Source organism: Schistocerca nitens, chromosome 1 (genome assembly GCF_023898315.1).
Source record: "Schistocerca nitens isolate TAMUIC-IGC-003100 chromosome 1, iqSchNite1.1, whole genome shotgun sequence".
Taxonomy (NCBI): Eukaryota; Metazoa; Arthropoda; class Insecta; order Orthoptera; family Acrididae; genus Schistocerca; species Schistocerca nitens.
This window is the reverse complement of record NC_064614.1, coordinates 477,663,924-477,691,608: the sequence shown is the minus strand read 5'-3', so window position 1 is coordinate 477,691,608 and position 27,685 is coordinate 477,663,924. Positions and strand designations below refer to the sequence as shown.

At 39.8% G+C, this 27,685-nt stretch overlaps 1 protein-coding gene across 8 annotated transcripts in view; it reads left to right on the top strand.

Moving 5' to 3' along the window:
• The window catches only part of LOC126252056 (glutamate-gated chloride channel), a 712,398-nt gene that overhangs the window by 649,409 nt on the left and 35,304 nt on the right, over positions 1–27,685 (top strand). The window contains exon 13 of one of the 8 annotated variants that reach the window (XM_049952940.1): positions 2,936–3,183. The exons of the other annotated variants lie outside the window; for them this stretch is intronic. Coding sequence (XP_049808897.1) covers positions 2,936–3,010 — 75 coding nt within the window. The 3' untranslated portion in view covers positions 3,011–3,183. Of the gene's footprint in view, positions 1–2,935; positions 3,184–27,685 lie in introns of those variants that run through there. 8 annotated transcript variants of the gene reach the window in all.

Here is a 27,685-nt window from a genome sequence, read left to right as displayed (position 1 = left end):
CACAGCTCGGAAAGCAGCAAATGGTCCCTCTGAACTGCGGCACCCTGTTTATAGGCACTACGTATTGCGATTACAGAACCGTATGTTAGCAGGCACTATGTATTACGATTACAGCGCCATCTGTTAGCAGCTTTTAGCACTATATATCTGAATAACATCTGCATAAAATTCTTACAACTCTCACAATAAATATATCGTTTGCTGCTCTGGTCTGCCGATCTTAGTTTTCGAGATATTTAGTTTTCAAACCAGGGATACTTCGCTGGATATCTTTTAAGAGAAGTGAACATTCGACACTTTGCAAATTATTCATGTAGGCTCAGAAAGAGGATTCTCTTAAAAGCTGTAAATTTTCATTTCGTGCGTGCTGAAAGACACAGATGAGAATTATCAAGTTATGTCTTGGGGAAAGGCTATACAGATTCCAGTAGATATGGTGCTTGTATTAACTTTGTAATACCGTGTGTCTAAGGTTTTGGGTCTTTGCCGGTCATGCAATACCTAGAGGCTGGGAAACAATGGAATCTAACACGGCCACCTGTCATAGTTATGGACAGTGCCCTGTTTTACTCTGCTATTCATGACCAAACACAAAGTTTGGCAATAAGGAAATGTGAAGTTACTCAGTGGGTGAAAAGACCGGGTATGGATCATAAGTAGTAACGATTCGAAGAATTCTCGAACTGTAGCACATATGAAGCAGTGACTACCCACCTAAGGTACATCGTAGATGAAATTGTACAAGATACAGGCAAGAAACCGACTTCCTACTTCCAGATCATTGTATTTTCAGTGCTATTGAAGGTACATGGGTCCATATCAAACAACGCACTGCTCCAAACAACAAACCGTTGACTATCTCCTAAGCTGAGAAGCGCTTTGTGGAAACTCAGCAAGAAGCGCCTAAAATGATGTGACGGAAGACAGCTAACAGCACTGCCAAGTGCTAAGGTGCTATTGAAGACTGCACGAAAACGTTAATTATATATCTGAGAGGAAGCGGTGATGGCTGTACAGAAGAAAATTATTAGCAATCAGTTACTGATAGTGATGAGAGACAAATGAAATTTAATGGGAGGAGTTGCCATTGACAAATCATCAGATTGTCAGTAATTTTGTCACATTACAACTGTTAATATGCTGGAAGATTAATGTATTATATGTTAGCAGAATAAGTTGTAAATTATTGTAAGGTTTATAATTTAAAACAGCACCCAGCCTGAACTATAGTTCAAAAAAACTTTATTTAAATCAAACAATTACCGATTTGGGATTTATTACAATTCCATTTCTAGGTGGTTCATACAGATTTCCTTGCTGTGCTGGTGGGGCTTCGTTTTATAGATGATATCGGTATTGCGCGTTTGAATAAGCAAAAAGTATTTAGTTCAAAAATCAGTAAACTTACGAGAGATGTATTTCTTCTTTTTTTGGTTCTTCACAGAAACTTACATGACATGAATTTAAAACTAATGAAACATGAAATGTGGTGAAAACATACGTGAAGTATATTCTCGTGTGATGAAATTTGCATTATAAATTTTAAAGTACACGTAGTTTTGTACGTGCCATATGTGAGTGATGTTAAATTCACTGGAAACTGCTATGATACATACCATCCTACATTTTACAGCAAGTCGTGCCCTCGATATTTAAAAAACATGGGCCAGCTACACATTAGTATCAAAAGCAATAGTGTCGTGGAGCTTAGAGAAATAAAATAGCAGTCACAGATTGTCCAACTCCTTGGTACGATCGTGATATGCGAAGTACTCTCGTAAGATGCTCGCACTACCGGTTATTCATAAAGGACGTCTGTACCAACACACGTCTCTTGCAAGAACTACTGCAGGGTGGTGTCAAATTTTCCAGGAACGAGGTACAAGAAAGACATTCCTCGTTCTTAAGAGGGCACTACCTTCACCTTTAGTCCTACCTGCATGACGAGAATGCCGGGACAGAACTTCACACCGACGCTAGTGGTTATAGGTGCAGCTCTAATGCAAATTCAGGAAGGCACTGAGAAGCTTATGCTTCCATAGGTGCCCATAGACAGCGGCCTAGTGGGTGAGAGTTGTGCTTGTGTGAACCTGAGTGTGTTTTCTTCTTGAGAAGAGGGACTACGTACAAAAACTTGTTTAGGTTAGCAGTCTTTTTCGTTGTGAATATCTGCGACTCAACGCCTCCTCTATGTGGTGAGTAGCAATATATAATTTCCATACAACTGTTATTTCACACTGGACTTTCCACTGTTTCATAATATTATTTATAACATAGAACGCAATTTTAGATTCGATGTTTACACTCTAGTTTATTACTGTAACAAAAAAGAAAAAAAATGTAAAACACATAAAAATGATTAGGTGCTACACGCATATTAAAACTTTCATTCTTTATGTGTATAAGATTTGTCTGTGTAATCTTAGCCATTCAACAGAGCGCCATATTAGAATTTATTGTACAAAATTTACTTCTCTCTTCGACATTTAAATTAATTTTATTGGTCAAGCAAATCATATTTTTACTGTGCTCACATACTCCATATAGAGGCTGCAACAACTTTGTATCTTTGCTACTCTCATGTTTATAAAACTACTGTTTTAGTCACTGATGTAATACTGGGCCAAGTTTTGTAAAAGTGGAGCGTGTGTGGTGCAATAAAACACAGAACGATCTGTGTCTATATAGTTTCCACTAAATTTGACATCACTCATATAGAGCATGTAAAAAATGTGTTTACAGTAAAGTGTATAACACAAATACACGATGAATGCAGTTCAAACAAATACACGTCGCATAAGTTTTCGCCACATTTCATGTTTTACTAACGAAAAATCATATCATGTCCGTTTCCGTGAAGGACAACAAAAGGGATCTGAAAGCTTTTCTCGTAAGTTGACCGAATGTTGAACGAAATAATTTTTGTTTATTTCAGTGCACAAGACCTAGAACAACTACAAGACGAGCCCCCAGCAACAAGCAAGGAAATCTGTATGAGCTATCTGGATGAGGATTTGTAATAAATTCGAAAAAGGTTAATGATTATATTGGAAGTCTTCGAACTTACAGGGGACTGGTTGCAGTTTTACATCATAAACCATAAAACTGTACTAAGCCCATTGTTCTTATAATGTCTAAGTTTCGACAAAGTAGGATTAATTTAGTAAATATTTAACAATGAAATCAGAAAATGCTAGTTTTCAGCAATATAACAAAGACTGTTACCATTTACATTACGGAGTATTAACAAAAAGTATTAACAAAAAGATATTTCCGCATAGTAGACATTAAATAGCCTGTTGCAATATTTTCGACTTTTTATATTAGAATGAGCAACTGTAAATAAATTGACGTGTGCAGATATAGCCAGGGTGCTGATTTTTTATTTTTTTTATTTTGGCCTCTAGATTAAATAAGTCATACAGGGGCAACATTGTTCCTTGATCCCACGAACTGTCAATATCAGTCATTCCTATCACAGATTATGGTGCAAATTTACCGAAAATAGAAATGAGCTTATAGGACTGCTACACAGATGTGGCAGGTGTGATTTTCAGAATTACTTGATTTGTCTATGATGGAGAAGAGTGAAACAGGGTTTGTTCGGTCTCGTGAAGGCAACTAAGCAGCGTCATGAAAGAGAACGGGTGGTGTCAGTTTACAAAACCTGCATTTACTGCCAGGAGGAGATCGATGGGCTTATTATACGATATTTAATACGATTTGTGTGGAATAATTTGGAGCAGTATTAGGTCGCTAGACCATGGTCTCATAGGAGGATCGCTGGCAAAACTTAAAGGTTTCAGGTTTCATTTAACAAATGGAGTGTAAGCAGAATAAAAGATGATCTCTGTTCACATATCAAGAGAGAAGATTATGATTAGCAGCATATAAAACGAATTGAAAGCAGATATTTGCGTGTGACGTTGTTCTACAACAACGCACACCATTTAACCTACTCTGATTTAGCGAGACAAAGGGAAGTATAATTTAGGCATCCATCTTGAGCGTCTTATAAAGAAAGTAAGTTTAGGATATAACACCCTATGGACGATGAGGTGATCATAGGCAGAGCACAAGGACGAGGAATGAAATCGGCTGTGTCCTTTTCAATTAAATCATATTTGAATTCACTTCAAAAGATTTAGGTATACCACAGAAATGTAAATGAAGATGGTTAGACGATGATTTGGACTCTGCTCCTCTCGAACACGAGCGAAGTCACCTTAAACATCGGGCCACCTCGCTCTGTCTCTTTTCATTACAGAGACCTAAATAGATCTACTAGAGTACATAAACGCGTTGCTTTCTCGACTACATTCTGTATGTGTGTAATCTCTAACGATTTACCAAGCAGAATACTGATAGGATTGCTGGCATGTAATTTGAGGTCAGGCATATGTTCGTGAAGCTTGTTGAAGACATAGACACCCTAATTTAGTCACTGCCAGCAAACCCCCAATTCTTTAAAGAATGAACTCCCATGTATAGAACAGCTTCAGCCCTCTGATTACTTTACAAGTGAATTAATGTGTCTAATATTTGACTTTAAGAATGTATGCGAGAAAACATTTAGTGAAGGTTTCAAATTATCCTTGAAGTTTATTGGAAAATAATAAGTGCTTTCTTTATGAAACAATGGAGGAATATTTTCTAGATAATTTGTGCTCCATTTAAAGCAAAAACTAGGTTTTCATGCATCACAAAGTTTTTGACGTCATGTTTCCTGAACTATGAATCGTGCAGTGCTCTAATTTTGCAGGTTCATTCAGTCGTGTACGTGGATACCGTCTGCAAAATGTGTTGCAAATAAAATCGGTAGTAAAGAAGTACTAAATTAAAAGCCAGGACTGATACTGAAGTCTGAGAGCACCAACAGCGAAAATGTAGTAAGCGATACGCTTCTTTCCTTTCATCACTTTGTGGCGAGTGTTAGCGAGAAAAAAGTGTAGTAAAGGTTTTAAATCATGTGTAATGTTTGCTGGAAGTCGCTAATTGATGTGATTCTCAAATACTGGATGAATAAAATACGAGTAATTGCGCCCCATCAGTTACGCTGTCTCATAACAAACACGCTGTTACTACCTGTAATATTTATCTTATTGTATTCAAGTTTTAACCTAAGATTATATTTCCTAATGAATGGATTGTGACAGTATTGTAAATTCGGTCAATAACTACGCGAAATACTGAAAGTCGAATTCTTGTTGCCTTTGGAAGCCGTTAGTAAGGCACCCTGCAACTGGCAACAGGTTGCGGAATAGCGGTTTAGGAATATGTAACAGTCGCTCCACGTAAAGAACATAACAATAAAGTTGCGTAGGTGAAAGATATTCAGATTGCCAAATCGTGATATTTTCGTTGAGTACATGGGGTATTAGAAAACCGCATGAGCATCTGGAGGATATGCTGACTCCCTCCAGAAAACACAGAAAATCTTCCGCACAGCGATTGGAGACGGAATAAAAAAAGTCTGAAAACTACGCTGCGAGAAGTATCGTGCGTTGAGAGGAATGCATGCCAGTCAGGAGCCTGACCATCGCTATTTTCTCCTTATGTATGAAGACCGCTAATACTGTTGAGTGTACGGACAAGAAACATACTTGTTATAGTCCTGTATCGATTACATTATGTACGCAGAATGCAGTAACGTAGTGACGTGGATCGATTCCTCGATCTCAGCTGGTAATTATCAAGCAATGAATGTTGAGTCTAGGAGCAATGCTAAAAACTACCTATTGGATGACTGCTTAATAACTTCCAGCCGTATAACTAAAATTTCTGGTATCAAAAACGGCTAGGATTATTTAGTTTTATTTTACATTTACATTTCTAGGGCACAAAAATCCAAACCATGCAGCGCTGCACAATTTTTTTGTGTAGTCATTGGAAAATTGTCAGTTGCTGCTCAAAATCCATATACTGGACGTATGTCTTGCTCGCCTTTATAGCGCATACTTGAAGACAATTGTCATGTGAACAGCACAAACTGATAAAAATCAAACGGCAGATACCATAAACAGTGCGTTAAGTATTTTTACCGTGAAAAGAGATGACCTCTTTTTTTCTACAACAGTGATGTGTACAACTTCAACCAATGCTTCGATAACCTTTTGCTTGACTTTTTTTTTTAAGTGTTTTGATACCGGTCACGGAAATAAGTTTTGCAAATGATTTGTTTGCATATATACTGTACGTAAACCGTATACTGAAGAGATGTATTGTAAAACATCGTCTACCTAGGACAGTGCAGTGAAAGCAGACAGGCTTACACCATGGCGACTAGTGTTCTCTTCAAGACTGTAGCTACGCGGAGACAATTAACTGTACAGTGAGGCTAAAGTATTGCTGCCACGAACTGCTTCATAATGAATTGGATAGTGGATGTTCCAATATGAGAACATTGATATTTAGGATTACAAGCTGTATTTTATTAGTTCATCGTCCAACTATTATCAAGATTCTGTGCGCCACGACGTATCACTAAAACTTCCCGAGCTAAAACTCTAGATCTAGTATCTGTTCCCGAAGCGGATGCGTGACTTCATTTTGCGATCCGATTCTATTCTATTTAAATATTAATCAAAACAGAATAATAACATTTCTCTACGACTACACAGCACCACGGTTCACAAAGCAGCTCTTAAAGTGCTGCTGTATACCCACTGTTGTAGGTCAGTATATTAGATTAGATGAACATTTCATTCCAATAGATCTATAACGAGAAGATCCTCCAAGAGGTAGAACTTGTCATAAAACAAGAATATACAATAAATATTTAGGAAGAAAAATAGATATGCTAATGTAACTTCCTCAGATCCCATGGGAAACGATCTTCATGGACGTGGAATCTTAAAGGCATTTTCATGTAGAAGGTAATACCAAACTTGTCGCAAAAGATGTAAATTTTTCACTATGCTAAGGCGCACATGGTAATTCTTAGGCTACTGTAGCCATGCTTTACCAAATAGAAAAAAATTACTTTACAACACTTAGTCACAATGATCGTATAACAGCACTGAACTTACACATCTACATCTACATGGAGACTTTGCAAATCACATTTAAGTTCCAGCAGAGGGTTCGTAGAACCACCTTCACAATTCTCTGTTATTCCAATCTCGTATAGCGTGCGGAAAGAAGGAACACCTATATCTTTCCGCACTAGCTATGATTTCCCTTATTTTATCGTGGTGATCGTTCCTCCCTATGTAGGTCGGTGTCAACAAAATATTTTCGCATTCGGAGGAGAAAGTTGGTGATTGGAATTTCGTGAGAAGATTCCCTCGCAACGAAAAACGCCTTTCTTTTAATGATTTCCAGCCCAAATACTATATTATTTCAGTGACACTCTTTCCCATATTTAGCGATATTACAAAAAGTGCTGCCCTTCTCTGAAGTTTTTCGATGTACTCAGTCAGTCCTATCTGGTAAGGATCCTACAGAGTGCAGCAGTATTCTAAAAGGGGATGGACAAGCGTAGCGTAGGCAGTCTCCTTAGTACATCTGTTTCATTTTCTAAGTGTACTGCCAATAAAGCGCAGTCTTTTTTTAGCCTTCCCCACTACATTTTCTTTGTGTTTCTTCCAATTTACGTTGTTCGTAATTGTAAAATGGAAATTCCGTATGGCTAGGGCCTCCCGTCTGGTAGACCGGTCGCCTGGTGCAAGTCTTTCGAGTTGACGCCACTTCGGCGACTTGCTTGTGGATGGGGATGAAATGATGATGATAACGACAACACAACAACCAGTCCCTGAGCGGAGAAATTCTCCGACCCAGCCGGGAATCTAACCCGGGCCGTTAGGTATGACATTACGTCCAGCTGACCACTCAGCTACCAGGGGCTTTACGGCCTTTAGATTTGACTGAATTGTCGTGTAACCGAGGTTTAACGAATTCCTTTTAGCACTCATGTGGAATGTCTCACACTTTTCGTTATTTATGGTCAACTGCCAATTTTTGCACCATTCAGATATATTTTCTAAATCGTTTTGCAATTTGTTTTGATCTTCTGATGATTTTATTAGTCGATAAACGAAAGCGTCATCTGCAAACAATCTAAGGCGGTTGCTCAGATTGTCCCCCAAATCGTTTATATAGATAAAAAACAGCAAAGGGCCTATAACACACCCTGGGGAACACCAGAAATGACTTTCCATCAGTTACTACGAGCTGTGACCTCTCTGACAGGAAATCACAAATCCAGTCACATATCTGAGACGATACTCCATAAGCACGCAATTTCACTACAAGCCGCTTGTATGGTACAGTCTCAAAAGCCTTCCGGAAATCCAGGAATACGGAATCGATCTGAAATCCCTTACCAATAGGACTCAACACTTCATGCTAATAAAGAGATAGTTGTGTTTCACAAGAACAATGTTTTCTAAAACCATGTTGACTGTGTGTCAATAGATCGTTTTCTTCGAGGTAATTAATAATGTTCGAACATAATATATGTTCCAAAATCCTGTTGCATATCGACGTTAACGATATGGGCCTATAATTAAGTGGATTACTCCGACTACCTTTCTTGAATATTGGCGTGACCTGTGCAACTTTCTTGTCATTGGGTACGGATCTTTCGTCGAGGGAACGGTTGTATATGATTGTCAAGTATGGAGCTAATGCATCAGTATACTCCGAAAGGAACCTAACTGGTATACAGTCTGGACCAGAAGACTTGCTTTTTTTAACTGATTTAAGTTGCTTCACTGCTCCGAGGATATGTTCTTCTACGTTACTCATGTTGGCAGCTGTTCTTGATTCGAATTCTGGAATATTTACTTCGACTTCTTTTGTGAAGGCATTTCTGAAGGCTGTGTTTAGTAACTCTGCTTCGGCAGCACTGTCGTCGATAGTATCTACATCGCTATCGCGCAGAGAAGGCACTGATTGTTTCTTGCCACTAACATACTTCACATACGACTAGAATCTCTTTGGATTTTATGCCAGGTTTCGAGACAAAGTTTCATTGTAGAAACTTATAAGCATCTCGCATTGAAGTCCGCGCTAAATTTCTAACTTCTGTAAAAGATCGCCAATCTTGGGTATTTTGCATCTGTTTCAATTTGGCATGTTTGTTTCATTGTTTCTGCAAAAGCGTTCTGACCCGTTTTGTACACCAAGGAGGATCAGCTCCGTCGTTCGTGATTCTGTCAATTGCTGCCGATACTATTTCTTTGAATTCAAGCCACATTTCGTCTACACTTATATTACTACTTTGGAAGGAGTGGAGATTGTCTCTCAGGAAGGCGTCAAGTAAATTTTTATCTGCTTTTTTGAATAGGTATATTTTTCGTTTATTTTTGGAGGATTTGGGGGTTACAATATTCAGTCTCGCTACCACAACCCTGTGTACACTAATCCCTGTATGAGTTCTGATGCTCGTTATTAACTCAGGATTATTTGTTACTAAGAGATCAAGTGTGTTTTTACAACCGTTTACTATTCGCGCTCATAAACTAACTGCTCAAAATAATTTTCAGAGAATGCGTTTAGCACAATTTCGGATGATGTTTTATGCGTACCTCCGGAATGAAACAGGTTTTTTCGCCATCAAAGCCGGCCGCTGTGGCCGAGCGGTTCTAGGCGCTTCAGTCTGGAACCGCGCTGCTGCTACGGTCGCGGTTTCGAATCCTGCCTCGGGCATGGATGTGTGTGATGTCTTTAGGTTAGTTAGGTTTAAGTAGTTCTGAGTCTAGGGGATTGATGACCTAAGATGTTAAGCCCCATAATGCTTAGAGCCATTTGAACATTTGAACATTCACCAACATATCGAGGATAAATTGAAGTGACCACCAACTATAATTGTATGAGTCGGGTACGTGTTTGAAATCAAATTCAAGTTTTCTTTGAACCTTTCAGCACTTGTATCATCTGAATTGGGAGGTCGGTACAAGGATCCAATTATTACTTTATCCGATTGCCAACAATGATCTCTACCCATATTAACTTACAGGAAGTATCTACTTCAATTTCGCGACAAAATAAACTACTTCTAACAGCACAAACACGCCATCGTCAACCGTGTTTAGCCTTTACTTTCGGAACACCGTTAGGTTCTTCGTGAAAATTTCGTCTGAGCTTATATCCGGCTTTAGCCAGCTTTCAGTGCTTTCTATTAGCGCTTTGAGCTCTGGTACTTTCCCAACACAGCTACGATAATTTACAACTATTATACCTATGGTTTACTTTAGGAAAGAAATAGAAATTAACCTATCGGAATCTAGACTGACAAATAGTGACCAGCAAGACGTGGAAAGTAGATGGAGACACCTCAGAAACAGTATTCAAGATGTAGCTTCCAAAACTATAGCTAAAAGAAAACGAACTAACAAAATCTGGTTTAATATAAAGTGCCAAGAAAGAGTACTGGAGAGGCAAAATGCGAGGAAGGCATGGTTACAACACATGGACAATATTACACTAAAGGAGAGATACTATAAAATCCGCAAGGAAACACAACGAACTCTAAGACAAGAGAAGAGAAAACACTACAAAAACATGGTAAGAGAAGCGGAGGATAATTTCAAGCATCACAGAGCAAGCCAGATGTACCAGAATATAAAAAAGTCATTGGGAAAATTCACTAAAAGGGAACAGTTAATAAAGGACCATAATGGGAAAATACTTACAAACAAGAATGACATACAAGAAACATGGAAGACATACTTTACACAGCTGCTCAACTGCAATGATCCACAATATTACTTTACATTTGAAGAACCAGATACAGTTGATATACAAGTCAACACACCATCAGTAAATGAAATAAGACAAACAATAAAGAAATTAAGGAACAACAAGGCCTGTGGGGAAGACCAGGTATATGCTGAGCTTTTAAAAAATGGAGGACCACAATTGGAAATAGAACTACATTCCTTAATTGAAACAATTTGGGAGACAGAAAACATACCGGCCGATTGGAAAACTGGAATTATATGCCCCATCTTTAAGAAGAATGATCCCCTTGTCTGTGATAACTACAGAGGAATTGCCCTACTCGATGTCACGTATAAAATTTTGTCGATGTGTATACTACACAGACTGATTCCCATAACCGAAGAACTGATTGGGGACTACCAATGTGGTTTCCGCACTAACAGATCCACTTTGGATCACTTATTCACATTGAGACAAATAAATGAGAAGGCATGGGAATTTAATGTAGATATCCATATTCTATTTATAGACTTCAAGAAGGCCTATGATAGCATACACCGACAGACACTCTTAAACACCATGAAAGAATTTGAAATACCATTAAAATTAATCAAATTAGTTAAAATGTGTTTGGAAGAAACCATATGCAAAGTTAAGACACCTGCAGGAGAGACTGAAAATTTTGAGGTGTACACTGGACTGAGACAAGGGGATGCCATCTCACCTATTCTATTTAATATTATCTTAGAGAAGATTGATAGAGAATTCACCAAAACTAATCCACAAGGGATCCAACTGCAGGGACAGAACATTACTAGACTTGCTTATGCAGATGATGTAGCCTTAATAAGCACTTCAAAAGCTGAATTAATCAGGATGATGCAAAATTATTACAAAATAGCTGAGAAAGCTGGACTTCATGTGAATGAAGAAAAGACAGAATATCTAGTCATAAGTAAAAAACTCCAAAAGAATACACCACTGACCGTAAATGGTCTCACTTTCAAGGCAGTTGACCACTTCAAGTACTTGTTGTTGTTGTTGTGGTCTTCAGTCCTGAGACTGGTTTGATGCAGCTCTCCATGCTACTCTATCCTGTGCAAGCTTCTTCATCTCCCAGTACCTACTGCAACCTACATCCTTCTGAATCTGCTTAGTGTATTGATCTCTTGGTCTCCCTCTACGATTTTTACCCTCCACGCTGCCCTCCAATGCTAAATTTGTGATCCCTTGATGCCTCAAAACATGTCCTACCAACCGATCCCTTCTTCTAGTCAAGTTGTGCCACAAACTTCTCTTCTCCCCAATCCTATTCAATACCTCCTCATTAGTTACGTGATCTACCCACCTTATCTTCAGCATTCTTCTGTAGCACCACATTTCGAAAGCTTCTATTCTCTTCTTGTCCAAACTACACTCCTGGAAATTGAAATAAGAACACCGTGAATTCATTGTCCCAGGAAGGGGAAACTTTATTGACACATTCCTGGGGTCAGATACATCACATGATCACACTGACAGAACCACAGGCACATAGACACAGGCAACAGAGCATGCACAATGTTGGCACTAGTACAGTGTATATCCACCTTTCGCAGCAATGCAGGCTGCTATTCTCCCATGGAGATTATCGTAGAGATGCTGGATGTAGTCCTGTGGAACGGCTTCCCATGCCATTTCCACCTGGCGCCTCAGTTGGACCAGCGTTCGTGCTGGACGTGCAGACCGCGTGAGACGACGCTTCATCCAGTCCCAAACATGCTCAATGGGGGACAGATCCGGAGATCTTGCTGGCCAGGGTAGTTGACTTACACCTTCTAGAGCACGTTGGGTGGCACGGGATACATGCGGACGTGCATTGTCCTGTTGGAACAGCAAGTTCCCTTGCCGGTCTAGGAATGGTAGAACGATGGGTTCGATGACGGTTTGGATGTACCGTGCACTATTCAGTGTCCCCAAGACGATCACCAGTGGTGTACGGCCAGTGTAGGAGATCGCTCCCCACACCATGATGCCGGGTGTTGGCCCTGTGTGCCTCGGTCGTATGCAGTCCTGATTGTGGCGCTCACCTGCACGTCGCCAAACACGCATACGACCATAATTGGCACCAAGGCAGAAGCGACTCTCATCGCTGAAGACGACACGTCTCCATTCGTCCCTCCATTCACACCTGTCGCGACACCACTGGAGGCGGGCTGCACGATGTTGGGGCGTGAGCGGAAGACGGCCTAACGGTGTGCGGGACCGTAGCCCAGCTTCATGGAGACAGTTGCGAATGGTCCTCGCCGATACCCCAGGAGCAACAGTGTCCCTAATTTGCTGGGAAGTGGCGGTGCGGTCCCCTACGGCACTGCGTATGATCCTACGGTCTTGGCGTGCATCCGTGCGTCGCTGCGGTCCGGTCCCAGGTCGACGGGCACGTGCACCTTCCGCCGACCACTGGCGACAACATCGATGTACTGTGGAGACCTCACGCCCCACGTGTTGAGCAATTCGGCGGTACGTCCACCCGGCCTCCCGCATGCCCACTATACGCCCTCGCTCAAAGTCCGTCAACTGCACATACGGTTCACGTCAACGCTGTCGCGGCATGCTACCAGTGTTAAAGACTGCGATGGAGCTCCGTATGCCACGGCAAACCGGCTGACACTGACGGCGGCGGTGCACAAATGCTGCGCAGCTAGCGCCATTCGACGGCCAACACCGCGGTTCCTGGTGTGTCCGCTGTGCCGTGCGTGTGATCATTGCTTGTACAGCCCTCTCGCAGTGTCCGGAGCAAGTATGGTGGGTCTGACACACCGGTGTCAATGTGTTCTTTTTTCCATTTCCAGGAGTGTAGTTATCGTCCATGTCTCACTTCCATACATGGCTACACTCCATACAAATACTTTCAGAAACGACTTCCTGACACCTAAATCTATACTCGATGTTAACAAATTTCTCTTCTTGAGAAACGCTTTCCTTGCCATTGCCAGTCTACATTTTATATCCTCTCTACTTCGACAATCATCGGTTATTTTACTCCCTAAATAGCAAAACTCCTTTACTACTTTAAGTGTCTCATTTCCTAATCTAATTCCCTCAGCATCACCCGACTTAATTTGACTACATTCCATTATCCTCGTTTTGCTTTTGTTGATGTTCATCTTATATCCTCCTTTCAAGACACTGTCCATTCCGTTCACCTGCTCTTCCAAGTCCTTTGCTGTCTCTGACAGAATTACAGTGTCATCGGCGAACCTCAAAGTTTTTACTTCTTCTCCATGAATTTTAATACCTACTCCGAATTTTTCTTTTGTTTCCTTTACTGCTTGCTCAATATACAGATTGAATAACATCGGGGAGAGGCTACAACCCTGTCTCACTCCTTTCCCAACCACTGCTTCCCTTTCATGCCCCTCGACTCTTATAACTGCCATCTGGTTTCTGTACAAATTGTAAATAGCCTTTCGCTCCCTGTATTTTACCCCTGCCACCTTCAGAATTTGAAAGAGAGTATTCCAGTCAACATTGTCAAAAGCTTTCTCTAAGTCTACAAATGCTAGAAACGTAGGTTTGCCTTTTCTTAATCTTTCTTCCAAGATAAGTCGTAAGGTCAGTATTGCCTCACGTGTTCCAACATTTCTACGGAATCCAAACTGATCTTCCCCGAGGTCGGCTTCTACCAGTTTTTCCATTCGTCTCTAAAGAATTCGCGTTAGTATTTTGCAGCTGTGACTTATTAAACTGATAGTTCGGTAATTTTCGCATCTGTCAACACCTGCTTTCTTTGGGATTGGAATTATTATATTCTTCTTGAAGTCTGAGGGTATTTCGCCTGTCTCATACATCGTGCTCACCAGATGGTAGAGTTTTGTCATGACTGGCTCTCCCGAGGCCATCAGTAGTTCTAGTGGAATGTTGTCTACTCCCGGGGCCTTGTTTCGACTCAGGTCTTTCAGTGCTCTGTCAAACTCTTCACGCAGTATCTTATCTCCCATTTCGTCTTCATCTACATCCTCTTCCATTTCCATAATATTGTCCTCAAGTACATCTCCCTTGTATAAACCCTCTACATACTCCTTACACCTTTCTGCCTTCCCTTCTTTGCTTAGAACTGGGTTTCCATCTGAGCTCTTGATATTCATGCAAGTGGTTTTCTTCTCTCCAAAGGTCTCTTTAATTTTCCTGTAGGCAGTATCTATCTTACCCCTAGTGAGACAAGCCTCTACATCCTTACATTTGTCCTCTAGCCATCCCTGCTTAGCCATTTTGCACTTCCTGTCGATTTCATTTTTGAGACGTTTGTATTCCTTTTTGCCTGCTTCATTTACTGCATTTTTATATTTTCTCCTTTCATCAATTAAATTCAATATTTCTTCTGTTACCCAAGGATTTCTATTAGCCCTCGTCTTTTTACCTACTTGATCGTCTGCTGCCTTCACCACTTCATCCCTCAGAGCTACCCATTCTTCTTCTACTGTATTTCTTTCCCCCATTCCTGTCAATTGTTCCCTTATGCTCTCCCTGAAACTCTCTGCAACCTCTGGTTCTTTCAGTTTATCCAGGTCCCATCTCCTTAAATTCCCACCTTTTTGCAGTTTCTTCAGTTTCAATCTGCAGTTCATAACCAATAGATTGTGGTCAGAATCCACATCTGCACCAGGAAATGTCTTACAATTTAAAACCTGGTTCCTAAATCTCTGTCTTACCATTATATAATCTATCTGAAACCTGTCAGTATCTCCTGGCTTCTTCCATGTATACAGCCTCCTTTCATGATTCTTGAACCAAGTGTTAGCTATGATTAAGTTATGCTCTGTGCAAAATTCTACAAGGCGGCTTCCTCTTTCATTCCTTCCCCCCAATCCATATTCACCTACTATGTTTCCTTCTCTCCCTTTTCCTACTGACGAATTCCAGTCACCCATGACTATTAAATTTTCGTCTCCCTTCACTACCTGAATAATTTCTTTTATCTCGTCATAGATTTCATCTATTTCTTCATCATCTGCAGAGCTAGTTGGCATATAAACTTGTACTACTGTAGTAGGCATGGGCTTTGTGTCTATCTTGGCCACAATAATGCGTTCACTATGCTGTTTGTAGTAGCTAACCCGCACTCCTATTTTTTTATTCATTATTAAACCTACTCCTGCATTACCCCTATTTGATTTTGTATTTATAACCCTGTAATCACCTGACCAAAAGTCTTGTTCCTCCTGCCACCGAACTTCACTAATTCCCACTATATCTAACTTTAACCTATCCATTTCCCTTTTCAAATTTTCTAACCTACCTGCCCGATTAAGTGATCTGACATTCCACGCTCCGATCCGTAGAACGCCAGTTTTCTTTCTCCTGATAACGACATCCTCTTGAGTAGTCCCCGCCCGGAGATCCGAATGGGGGACTATTTTACCTCCGGAATATTTTACCCAAGAGGACGCCATCATCATTTAATCATACAGTAGAGCTGCATGTCCTCGGGAAAAATTACGGCTGTAGTTTCCCCTTGCTTTCAGCCGTTCGCAGTACCACAACAGCAAGGCCGTTTTGGTTAATGTTACAAGGCCAGATCAGTCAATCATCCAGACTGTTGCCCCTGCAACTACTGAAAAGGCTGCTGCCCCTCTTCAGGAACCACATGTTTGTCTGGCCTCTCAACAGATACCCCTCCGTTGTGGTTGCACCTACGGTACGGCCATCTGTATCGCTGAGGCACGCAAGCCTCCCCACCAACGGCAAGGTCCATGGTTCATGGGGGGGGGGGGGGGGGGGTTCAAGTACTTAGGGAGTCTTTTTAGCAGAGACAATAGAGCAGAAATAGAAATAGACGCCCGTCTAGCAGCAGCTAATCGAACTTTTTACAGCTGTATCAAAATTTTAAGGATGAGATCACTTAGTACTGAATTCAAAATCCGTTTTTATCAGTCAACTATTGTACCAGTAGCATTATATGGATGTGAAGCTATTACATTCAGGAAAAAAGATGAAGAAAAACTGTTGATATTTGAAAGAAAAATACTAAGAAAAATATTTGGACCAATCTTCGATGAAAATGTCATGGAGTGGAGGATAAGGAAAAATGAAGAACTACGGGAGCTGTACAAACATAGTACCATTGTGGAAATGTTAAAGAAGAGAAGACTGAACTGGACTGTTCATGTAGCAAGAATGCCGGAGAACAGACTACCCAAAATAGCATCCACTAAGAAATTAGAAGGAAAGAGAAGAAGAGGAAGACCTCGAATTAGGTGGATGGAGAATATCCGGGAAGATGCAGCTAGGATGGGCATCAACTCTGATTGGACAACAATTTCCCTGGATAGAAATAATTGGAAGAGGCTCGTAGAGCAGGTGTATGGTCGATAAGGCCGTAGCCACGTGTAAAGTAAAAAGTAAAAAAGTATACCTATGGTTCCTGTATGTAGGTTCTTCCTGTGTTTGGCCGGCACCCTTTGTGATTGAAGCCCTTCTTGTGTTTTCCTGAGACCCTCTAACCTAAAAAACCACCCACTCCACGCCACATAGCCCCTGCCGCCCGTGTAGCCTCCTCCTGCGTTTAGTGGGCACCTGACCTATTCAGCGGAACCCGAAACCTAACCACCAAGTCGAGGAATCTGCAGCCTATACAGTCGCATAACCGTCAGAGCCTCTGATTCAGACACTGCACTCGGCCCTGTACCAAATGTCTGTAATCGGTCCTGTCAACTATACTGCAAATGGTCAGCTCTGCTTTCATCTTGCAAGCAAGACTGGCAGCCTTTACCACTTCTGTTAGCCGCTCGAAAAGCGTCACACATCATTGGTACCGCCATGGGCAACCACCTGTAGTTGTCTGCACCCTGTGCTCTTCATGGCATCCAGGAGGACCAGTTGCACATCTGGAATGACTCCACCTGGTATGCACACGGAGTGCACATTGGTTTTCTTTCCCTTCTTAGCAGCCATGTCCCTAAGGGGCCCTAAAACGCGCCTAACGTTGGAGCTCCCAACTACCAATAACCCCACCCTTTGTGATTGTCCGGATCTTGCAGGCTGAGAGGTTTCCTCTAAAACAGGACAGGCAGCAGCATCAGGCTCAGAGACAATGTCAGCCACAGACAGCACCTGGAACCTGCTTGTCAGACAATCCGGTAAGGCCTTACAAGCGGTCGCTTGGGAAGTCTTTCGCCGCCTGCTACGCCTCGGGGTGACCTCCCTCTCGACCACAGGTGAGTGGTTAACCTCAGTTTGTGCAGTAACTGGGCTGGCCACCGGTGAGGACCGATCGGAGGACTCGGACGTGCAGGACGTCCGTTGGATCCCCACGGCCGGCCCACAACAGTGGTGCCCAATCACTGCAACGCAAGCTGTGTAACTGAAGCCATCACAGCCTGAAGTTGAGAGCGAAGTGTCACCAACTCAACTCGAATCCGCACGCAACAATCGCAGTTCCTGTGCATACTAAAGACAATGGAAAATTAAACTATGCAGATAAACGGACTATCGGCACGTGCAGATAGGCTGTACGTAATACTCATCTTATTTGAAATTATTAGTTACATAGTAACATATAGACGTCAGTCGGTTCTACTAAGAAATTCATCAATGGAATTGAAGGAGCTGACCACCAGTAAATCCTTTAGGCTCCTTTTCAAATGAAGTGTATTACTAGTTAAATATTCTACGGCTGCTGGCAAGTTATTGAAAATTTGTGGCCCTGAATAGTAAATATCTTTCTGGATTAACGTAAGTGATTTTAAACCTTTATGAAGATTATTCTTATTTCTAATATGGATTCCATGAACAGACCTATTGGTTTCAAAAAGACATATATATTTTAAACACGTATTTCATTAAGAAACAATATTATTTGGAAGCAGTAGTTAGCATCCACAGTTGTTTAAACAGTGCTCTGCAGGACGTTCTTGAGTTCACGCCATATATAATTTTTATTATACGTTTTTAGGCTCAGAGAACTTGCGCTTGGTTTGATGAGTAACCACAAAAAACAATGCCCTATAACATTATCGACTGGAAATAAACATAGTATGCTAGTTTTTTTTAATTTTTATATCAACAACCTCTGACAACGTTCGCATTGCAAATAGAGATTCGTTTAGGCACTGTGGTATGCTCCTTCGAGTTGAATTTATTATCAAGCTGTAATCCCAAGAATTAAACACACTCAACTTCTTCTATCTGTTGAATTTATTATCAAGCTGTAATCCCAAGAATTAAAAACAATCAACTTCTTCTATCTGTTGAATTTATTATCAAGCTGTAATCCCAAGAATTAAACACAATCAACTTCTTCTTGTCGTCATAGTTTAGGCGTATAATAGTGGAAAACGTCAGACAAGTTTTAAACTGCGTATAGTTTTTATTCAAAGTTTGACGATGAATAATTGTCTATGAACCATTTATTAATGACTAAGAAAATTTTACTAACCAATCTTTCTGGGCCTACACTTGGTTTTCTATTTTTTGGACTGTTTGTATCATATTCAAACAAAAGAAACTTGTCATCTGTTATGGCGTCACTGATATAGACAAGAAAAAGTAAGAATCCTAAGATATGAACCTTGTGAGACACTACGAGTACATGTAATTAGTTCCCAGCTGGATGATGCCTGGTAGCTTGATAAACGTTTATTTCCTATTGACGCCCTTTGTTTCCTGCCGAAAATTAGTATTTCAACCATTTTGCGGCACTTTCTGTTACAACGCAATATTCTAATTTCCTTAAAAGAGTACTGTGACTTATACACTCAAATGCGTTTGACATACCACAAAATATATCAGTAGATTGTAGTTTTCAGTATAATGAATGAAGTACATTCTTGCTGTATGTGTAGATAGTGTTCGCAATATTGGAACCATTATAAATCTGAACTGTGACTTTAGCAATATGCTGTTTGTTGACAGATGGTGAAGAAGCTAATTGTGTATTACCTTTTAGAAAATTTTCAAGAATACTGGCAACTGCTACAGATATTATTTGACCTGCTATCGCTTACTCATCGTCGATAGCCAGCCAGACTTCTTATGAAAGAATAAGAAAAATAAATAACATTAAACGAGGATATTACTTGTGAGTACACATAGTTCTTACAGAATGACACGAAAGGCGTTACATACAACGATTCTCTACAGTTACTTTTAATATTCAGTAATTCTTTCCCCAACAGTAACAAAAGAAATATCAACGTTAGAGGCATAGTTCAAATGGCGATTACAACGCATTTTTATATATTGAGCTTCGTCCTAAGGAGGTAAATAACGTGCAGTAAAAACAAAGTTATACTAATGGGAAAAGAGCAAATGCCAGAGCCTGCATTTTCTATATGGTACCTGCCACAAGCACTAACTCGACACAGAAACTGTATACCCATGCAGGAATGGTTTTACCTTTACTTCTACCACAAATTAGCAAATCATCAACAAAGACAGTTATGTAGGTCACATAATTTGCAGTTATCAGAACATAAAGCCAAAAATCATCTTTACTACTTTCAAAACCTAGACTTTTAAAAACTCATCCAAACAATCATACCATGCTCTATGACTTTCTTTCAAACCAGAAAATGCCCTAAATACTCTGCTGGTTTCATCGTCATATCCTGGAGGTTGCTGTACATAAATCTCTGAGGAAACGTTTCCATTTATAACTATAGTCTATACAGCCATTTATTCTATAATGAAACCCTTTTGACTACATTATGGCAGCTTAACTTCCAGTACTTGATTTTGTTGGCAATTTTTACTTTCACAGGCTCTTAAATTTATACATTCAGAAAAATAATTTTCATTATGAACAACATGATCTGCGCAGTCACTATCCAAAACCTACCAATGTGTATGTTGTTATCTGACCCACTGTTACTACATCTCATTGTGGGCTGTACCTCCATTGCAAATCTTCTCATGCCGTTTCCATTCTGTCGATAACCTTATCATCTTTGATGCTACTCGAAGATGCCCTCAACGTGTCCATGAATCTCTGCTTGTTGCTGACTCGTAACAGTCCCTCTTGAACTGTCCTAGTTTGCTGCATCTGTAACATAACTGCTCTTGGTAACTTGCACTATCTTTGTTTTCAGAGTGTGAATTGGATTTTGCACATTCACATCCATCCTCGCCTTCTACACTTATCATCTGAATTTTATTTTTAATTTATTTGACTGTCTGATCTTTCAAAACTACAGTCAAGTCCCCAATATAGCTCAAAGGTTCCAAAATGGTTCAAATAGCTCTGAGCACTATGGGACTTAACTTCTGAGGTAATCAGTCCCCTAGAACTTAGAACTACTTAAACCTAACCTAAGGACATCACACACATCAATGCCTGAGGCAGGATTCGAACCTGCGACCGTAGCGGTCGCGTGGTTGCAGACTGTAGCGCCTAGAACCGCTCGGCCACTTCGGCCGGCTCAAAGGTTCCGGTAAGAATCTCAAGATGTAGTTTAGTTTTTCCTATTCCCTTACTTTCGCACATACTAATTTTAATTCGATCACTTTTATACAAAAGTAATGAATAATGTTGCCGTGTCAGTATAATCCTGGAATCTCGGTTTGTCTTAAGTGTTTCTCAATACAGTTACCAGTATTGTCGATTACACAGAGGATAATTCGTCAAACTTTTGCATTATCTCAAACGCAGTTTCCTTATGACTCACTGATCCCAATTGCTTGTTCGAAATTACCCCATATATGTAGTTCATTGCGGTCAGGTTCTCTTCTTCCCAAGTATCTGCCTAGTCCGCGCTCGTTTTTGCTCTTGAAGTCACTGTATAGCGTTTCACCATTTGCAATTTCATTTTCGTTCGCCGTTTCCAGTGCCTATAGTCTTCCCCATCAAATAAGTGTATCTTAATGTCAACAACATCCAATTTCACAAAACAAGCTTTTGGAATGCCAGTCTTCATTTTAGTTTATAACCGATAACCACTTTTCCAATAATAATCTTGTACAAGACGTGTACATATTATTTTTATGTCCGGCGGGTAACGTTCGTATACACGGAGATTGTTTTTACAAGGGCTTGCTGAAACGTAATCATGGGCGTACCCAGCGAGGGGTATTGTATTTAAAATGTTTATTAAAAGCAGTTTTTCACTGGTTTACTGTTTTATTTAATAAGAAGTGCTGTATGTTGTCTCGAGTCCTTGTTTCCTGAGCCTAATGTGACCCCCCCCCCCCCCCCCAGTTCAGATCCTGGGTACGCCCTTGAATGTAATGCCTACGAATATTTCATGTGAAAACACTTGAAGCTTTTTAAGTGAAACCATTGTTATTAACAGTCTGTGTCTTTTCTTCATATTTCGATATTTGAAACCTTCTGCCGCTAGAGGGCTCCGAATTGTATCGTGTAACATAGCGGTTTGTAACGTAACTACGGTGCATGAGAAACGGCGTGCTGTAATCAAATTTCGCATTCGAAGAGTTCAACCAGCATGGCAGTGTTGGACAACACACAAGCACCTTGACATTCGCCTTCGGTTCACTGTCATCGATTATTTTCAATACAGTCCCGACCTGACCCCGTCTGGTTTTCATCCATTTCCAGCTCCATGGGAGATAACACTTTGATAGTGATGCAGCGGTGCAAGCAGAGTTGAGTTTGTGGTTCTGCCAACAAAGTCAAAGATTCTACAGTGACGGTATCAACAAATTGATGTCTCACTGGAAGAAATGTGTTCGCCGCTAGAGTGACTATGTTGCATAATAAATATGTAGACATGAATGTTCGCCGCCAGAGTGATTATGTTGCGTAATAAATATGTAGACATGAAGAATATAGATATAGAATTTTGACATAAAAATTACTTTTCAAAACGCCCTCGTATTGATGTACATCTCTCCTTACACAGCGAACACAGTCACGGCACGGAACTTGCTATTGTACACACCTGTACTCTCATTGTTGAGAGCGCTCTCGACACTGTGGATACCATCGATGCAAATATATCACATTCCAGCGAATGATACTGTGCTGTCTACGTATTTATGTCTATCTAAAGCTTTTCCTGAACGTCGATACAAACTTTCAATACTGAATACCGACTTACGCACATCTACTGAAATGTATTATCACCATGTTATGAACATGTTTCCTTGTGCTTAAAGCTGGTAACATTTTACGTAAAGCTTTACCGCGAGCAGTACTGTTGGAAGACTTTTTTGTTAAATGAACAACGGAGAGCGTGTTTTCTTGCACTGGCAACAAATATTCCTACTCTCCTGTTAATTGTATTTCATGGAGCACTACTGAAATGAGTGCTTAATTTTGAAGGATATTTTCATAGTTAATGGCTGTAGGCATTCTATTCTTCTATTTTTTCAATATTTCGCGGAATTTAAAAGTTTAAAATGCTGTCAGAATCTATACATTAAGAGATATAATCTTGTCTTAAAGGTTTAATACAAGAAGAGAAGTATTAGAGCTAGAAACTGAGCGTATGTATTGAGACAGCTTAACTCACAGCGTAAATAACCACATTATATTCTGCCAGTATAAGAGAAGAAGAGAATTTAGAGAATTGTAAAAATTTCAAACCCTTACGAAACATTCTTTTGCTGACATCCCCCACAAAATGATGAAAGGAACCAAATTTATCGCTGACTATATTTTCGCTGTTCATGCAATAAAACTGGCGCATCAGACATGACGATTTAGTTTATTGCTTCTTTACTACTAACTCTATTCGCAATACATTTTTGAGACAATGTTGACGTATACTACTGAATTTAGCTGCAAAATTATATATCTGTATGGCACATGGTTTAGGAGATATGACGTCGTAAACATTGGATGCGTGAAAAACTAGCTTTTGCTTAAAAAGGAGCGCAAATTACCAAATCATCCAGTTTTTGATAATTAACGCGCTTAGCGAATTTCAAGAAACTTAATTAAAACATAATTTCAAACAATAACGGAACGTTTCTGACTCACATGCTTAAGGTGAAATATATAACACATTAAAGTTAACACAAGTGTGAAGCTGGGACATCGATTCTTTAATTTGTGTTCCTTGTTAGAAATAGTTGTTGATATTCAACATGAATTTCTCCATTCTGTTTCCTTCTTCTCCAATTTCAGATTTTTTATTTTCAGAATCAGCCCACCATTATCTGTATATGAATAATGTACCGTGAATATTTCTAGTTTTATTTTCTATCTCATTAGTTACACTGTATGTAATCATATACATATGCCCATTAGCATAATTGTTTCCAAAAATTGGACGCTCATAATTATATTAATAATATATAATGATGTACTTTGCATACCCTAAAGAAATATGTTTGCCTCTGGGTTACCAAAGTAATCTTTTTTTTTTTAAATTGAAGGGAGTCTTAACACTCTTTTGATATACAATACATTTTGCGTATTTCCTGTAACATGTGATTCTTCAGGCGTGGCACTCACTGAATCAGCGATATAAATAATGAAACTGTTAGAATCGTGCCCCCCCCCCCCCCAGGCAAGTACCTCACATTGCTGAAAATCAGACAGACTTACAGCGCAAAGAATGATTTTGTGACAGAAACAGTAGCTGATATTGGTAACGATAATCACGGAAAAATAAGTACTATTTTCTAAGAAATATCCTTGCCCACGACGAAGATTAAGCCAACAATGAAGTGACAGTCACTGAACTCGATTTCAATTATTTTGCGGCAAGGAACGTGGATTAGAGACACAGGCGTCCAAATATTTGAACTCGTAGCTATACGACAGGGACATATGCTTTCACCACCGTTTATCCACGAGCTTAAATTATTAATACGAGAAAATAGTAACTCGACACAAAAGAAGTGAGACTGTTTACACTATTCAGGAACTATTTACAACAGCGCACAGCCCACTACTGTTTCTCGACGTTGAACTGTGTCCTCTCGCTGTGGCAAGTTTTACTCAAAACCGAACAACTCGGTGGCATCGGAAGAGCAGTCTGCTGCGGGTGAGGAAACGGTGCTGCACTGGAAAATTTCAGTTAAAAGAATTGATACGAAAGAAACGAGACTGATACTGCTGCTTTTATCAAAATGTTCCGTTAGTGGGAATCGCCTTCAGGCACGTCTCTATTCGTTCCTGCCACTGTTTAGTAAATTTTTGCATATACTTTTCCGAGAGGCTGTGCAGAAATTTAGATGTTTTTCTTCCTTTCGGCGAATCGCAAGAAGACATTCGCCGTAAATTGCTCGTCCACTGCGAATTAAGTTGATCTATTTTGGTGAAACTAGTCACAGTGTAAAAAAAGGAAGGCCAGAGAACTGTCGTGCGCTATTGTGCCACACATAGCTCTTTAGTAATGCAAGTAGTCTCGATTCTTTGTTGCCTACGTAGTGTTTACCCCATGCTTACAGAAGGTGAACACCATCACTATTTAAATCATGAAATGTGCAGTTAATTTACTAAATTTGTTAATTCAATTGTTAAGCTAAAGTTTCTAAAATGATATCATCTGACGTCATGCGGTTAATGAATTTATGTACTGTAGATAATATGTGTATGGCTCTCAGAAATACAAAATTTTAGATATTTTTATCATGTTCTCACAAAAATTCTGAAATGAATGACTCTCTTCTGGCTATCTGGCGTACTAGTACATTTCTAAATGTAAAATAACTGCTGAAGCTCATGCTAAAAGTCAATGTCAAAAGTGAGGTTTGAACGACATGATTAACCACTATATCACTGATTACATATGCACAGCCTTTGAAATATAAGTTAACCAGAATACAGGTATATGAAGTATGTTCCCTCGAGAAACATGTATTATTCCGCTTTCTTTCGTAAAAGTGTGCATATTTCTGACATAATGAGTTATTTTGTTGCAAGCGGCAGATGCTGTATTTTGTATTTTCTGCAGAACACAGTCGAAATATAGTGGTGTTCGCAGCATATATGCATATTTATTGCACATGTAGCTGGCATATTCGTTAATTCTTACCATAAAAGTGTTCACAAAATTGGAAAAGATGTAGTAATTTTACTGTCAAGCTGTAATAGGTGTCTGAATTTTAAATGGAACCTAAAACTAGGCGGGAAGTCCATTAATTAATGGATACAGTAATTTCAAAGAGAAATCTCATTTGATTTGGTTCCTTTGTTCTTTAGTACAAGATAATATGCGTGCAAGATGATTTAAGCGGATCTGGGTAAGATTAGCGATTCCTCGCAATTGTAGCGAGCTCTACAATCATTACCGAACTGTTATACATAGCATGTTAAAAGAATCATTTTAGCCAATGTGAACATTGGTAATACAACAGACTGATACCGAACTTCATCTGGAAATTGTATCAGCCACGTTGAAATTCGTCTGTCTTTGTTCAGCAGTGCCAATGGCCACTTGTAGAAAGAAATGCATGCCAGTCTTATTTAGTTCTTTAAACCACATTTTTTTTATTCGTAATGTCTAACAAAGGAAAACAAACTTGTCCCCTATTCATAATCGCTACTGTTTCGTCGTTTATGACACGCATTTAACAACGATCTCAATTGATAACGTCAGTATTAGTCCGGACGGAAGGTTGACAACAATAAACAAAGCTGTGGAAGCGCCTCTTCCGGATAATCTAGGAACTAGTTTCGAAATGATGCAGATGTAGCGGCTGTGTCGGAAAATATGTGAGCTAATGAACTAACTTTTTTAAAATAAATTGTTAACTTTATTTCACATTTATTACATGCTGTGTGACGAACTTTTTTCAGAATTTGAGCGATTTCTGAAATGGTGATTAGGTTTGTTCCTTTCCTCCAGCAATGGCTTTTAAAAGAACAGAGCCACAAGTTTAGCGCTTCTTTCAAAACATGTCGCAGTTTCCTGTGTGGTGGTTAGGTGGGAACTAAACAGCACAACTTAAATTTTATTTGCACGTATCGCTCTATCTCATGTCGTACATATTTATATTTTATTATTTCGCCTTGTATATTCCTACAGGTAACGTTATGGCGACGTTTATCGTACACAGTTCTGTTAAGGGTTCGGCCATCTTACGTAATCAGTCAACATGTCTCGTTGCCAACTGCTAATCTGTATTTCGTACATATTTCTTAATATATGATTTTAATCTTGCGTTATCACAAGTTTCCTGACTTGTACTTGTAGATATAGTTCTCGTCTGTAATGATCATGTCTTTTAATCGATTTCAGACGTATGCTGAAGATTTGATGCAAGTCTCACTCTGCAGTTTATATCATTTAGTGGAAAGCGATTAATACTTAACAGTTTCACTACTCGATACCTGGTTGCGTAGTCCTACCCTATGCAAAAGATACTGACGTGTTTTTGCTGTTGCAGTTCCACTGTCTTACATTTGTCGAACATAAATCCGCCATATTATTCTTGTTTGAAAAAAAATTGGTTGTGGTTTACACGTCATGTATTGCCAGATTAAAACTATTACAGACATTGCTACTATTCCAGATATTCTACAACAGTTATGATTTTTCATCCTTTGAAAATAATCACGATTTCGACAACACTCGCCAGAAACTTTCACTGTTCAGTCTACGCGTGTAGCAATACATTGCCTCCCTGGCAACGTATAACGAGGATTACTTGCTAAATATATATGGGCTACTGGTTATCTGAATTTAATATTCTACCATTGCTTACCTTGTGCAGTAAGCCCGAGTCGGATTCCACCTAGACGGAGTACTATATCTATGCATTATTAAGTCAGGCACACTTTGTCAAAGATAATATCCTTGTTACTCCAAAGATAGAACTACAGTTAGTTTGTGCACAGAAGTGCTTACTCTTCCTTTTTCCAACAGTCATACTGGATACAGAAATGACATATTTCTTCGAGCTTTTAAAATTCCAAAAGATAAAAATCGCATGGATTTAGATCAACGGGAACATCATTCTGTTCACAAGTTTACAACGGAAGTAAATACTGCGCTACGTATTTTCCAGCGATTGATGTCAACTCGTTAGTCACTTGGCTGCGGAACGAATATGACAACGTGTTCAGTACAGTCGCGCACAACTGTTACTGTACGTCTGTGTTGCAGGCTCGCTTCTCGCACATGCCTTC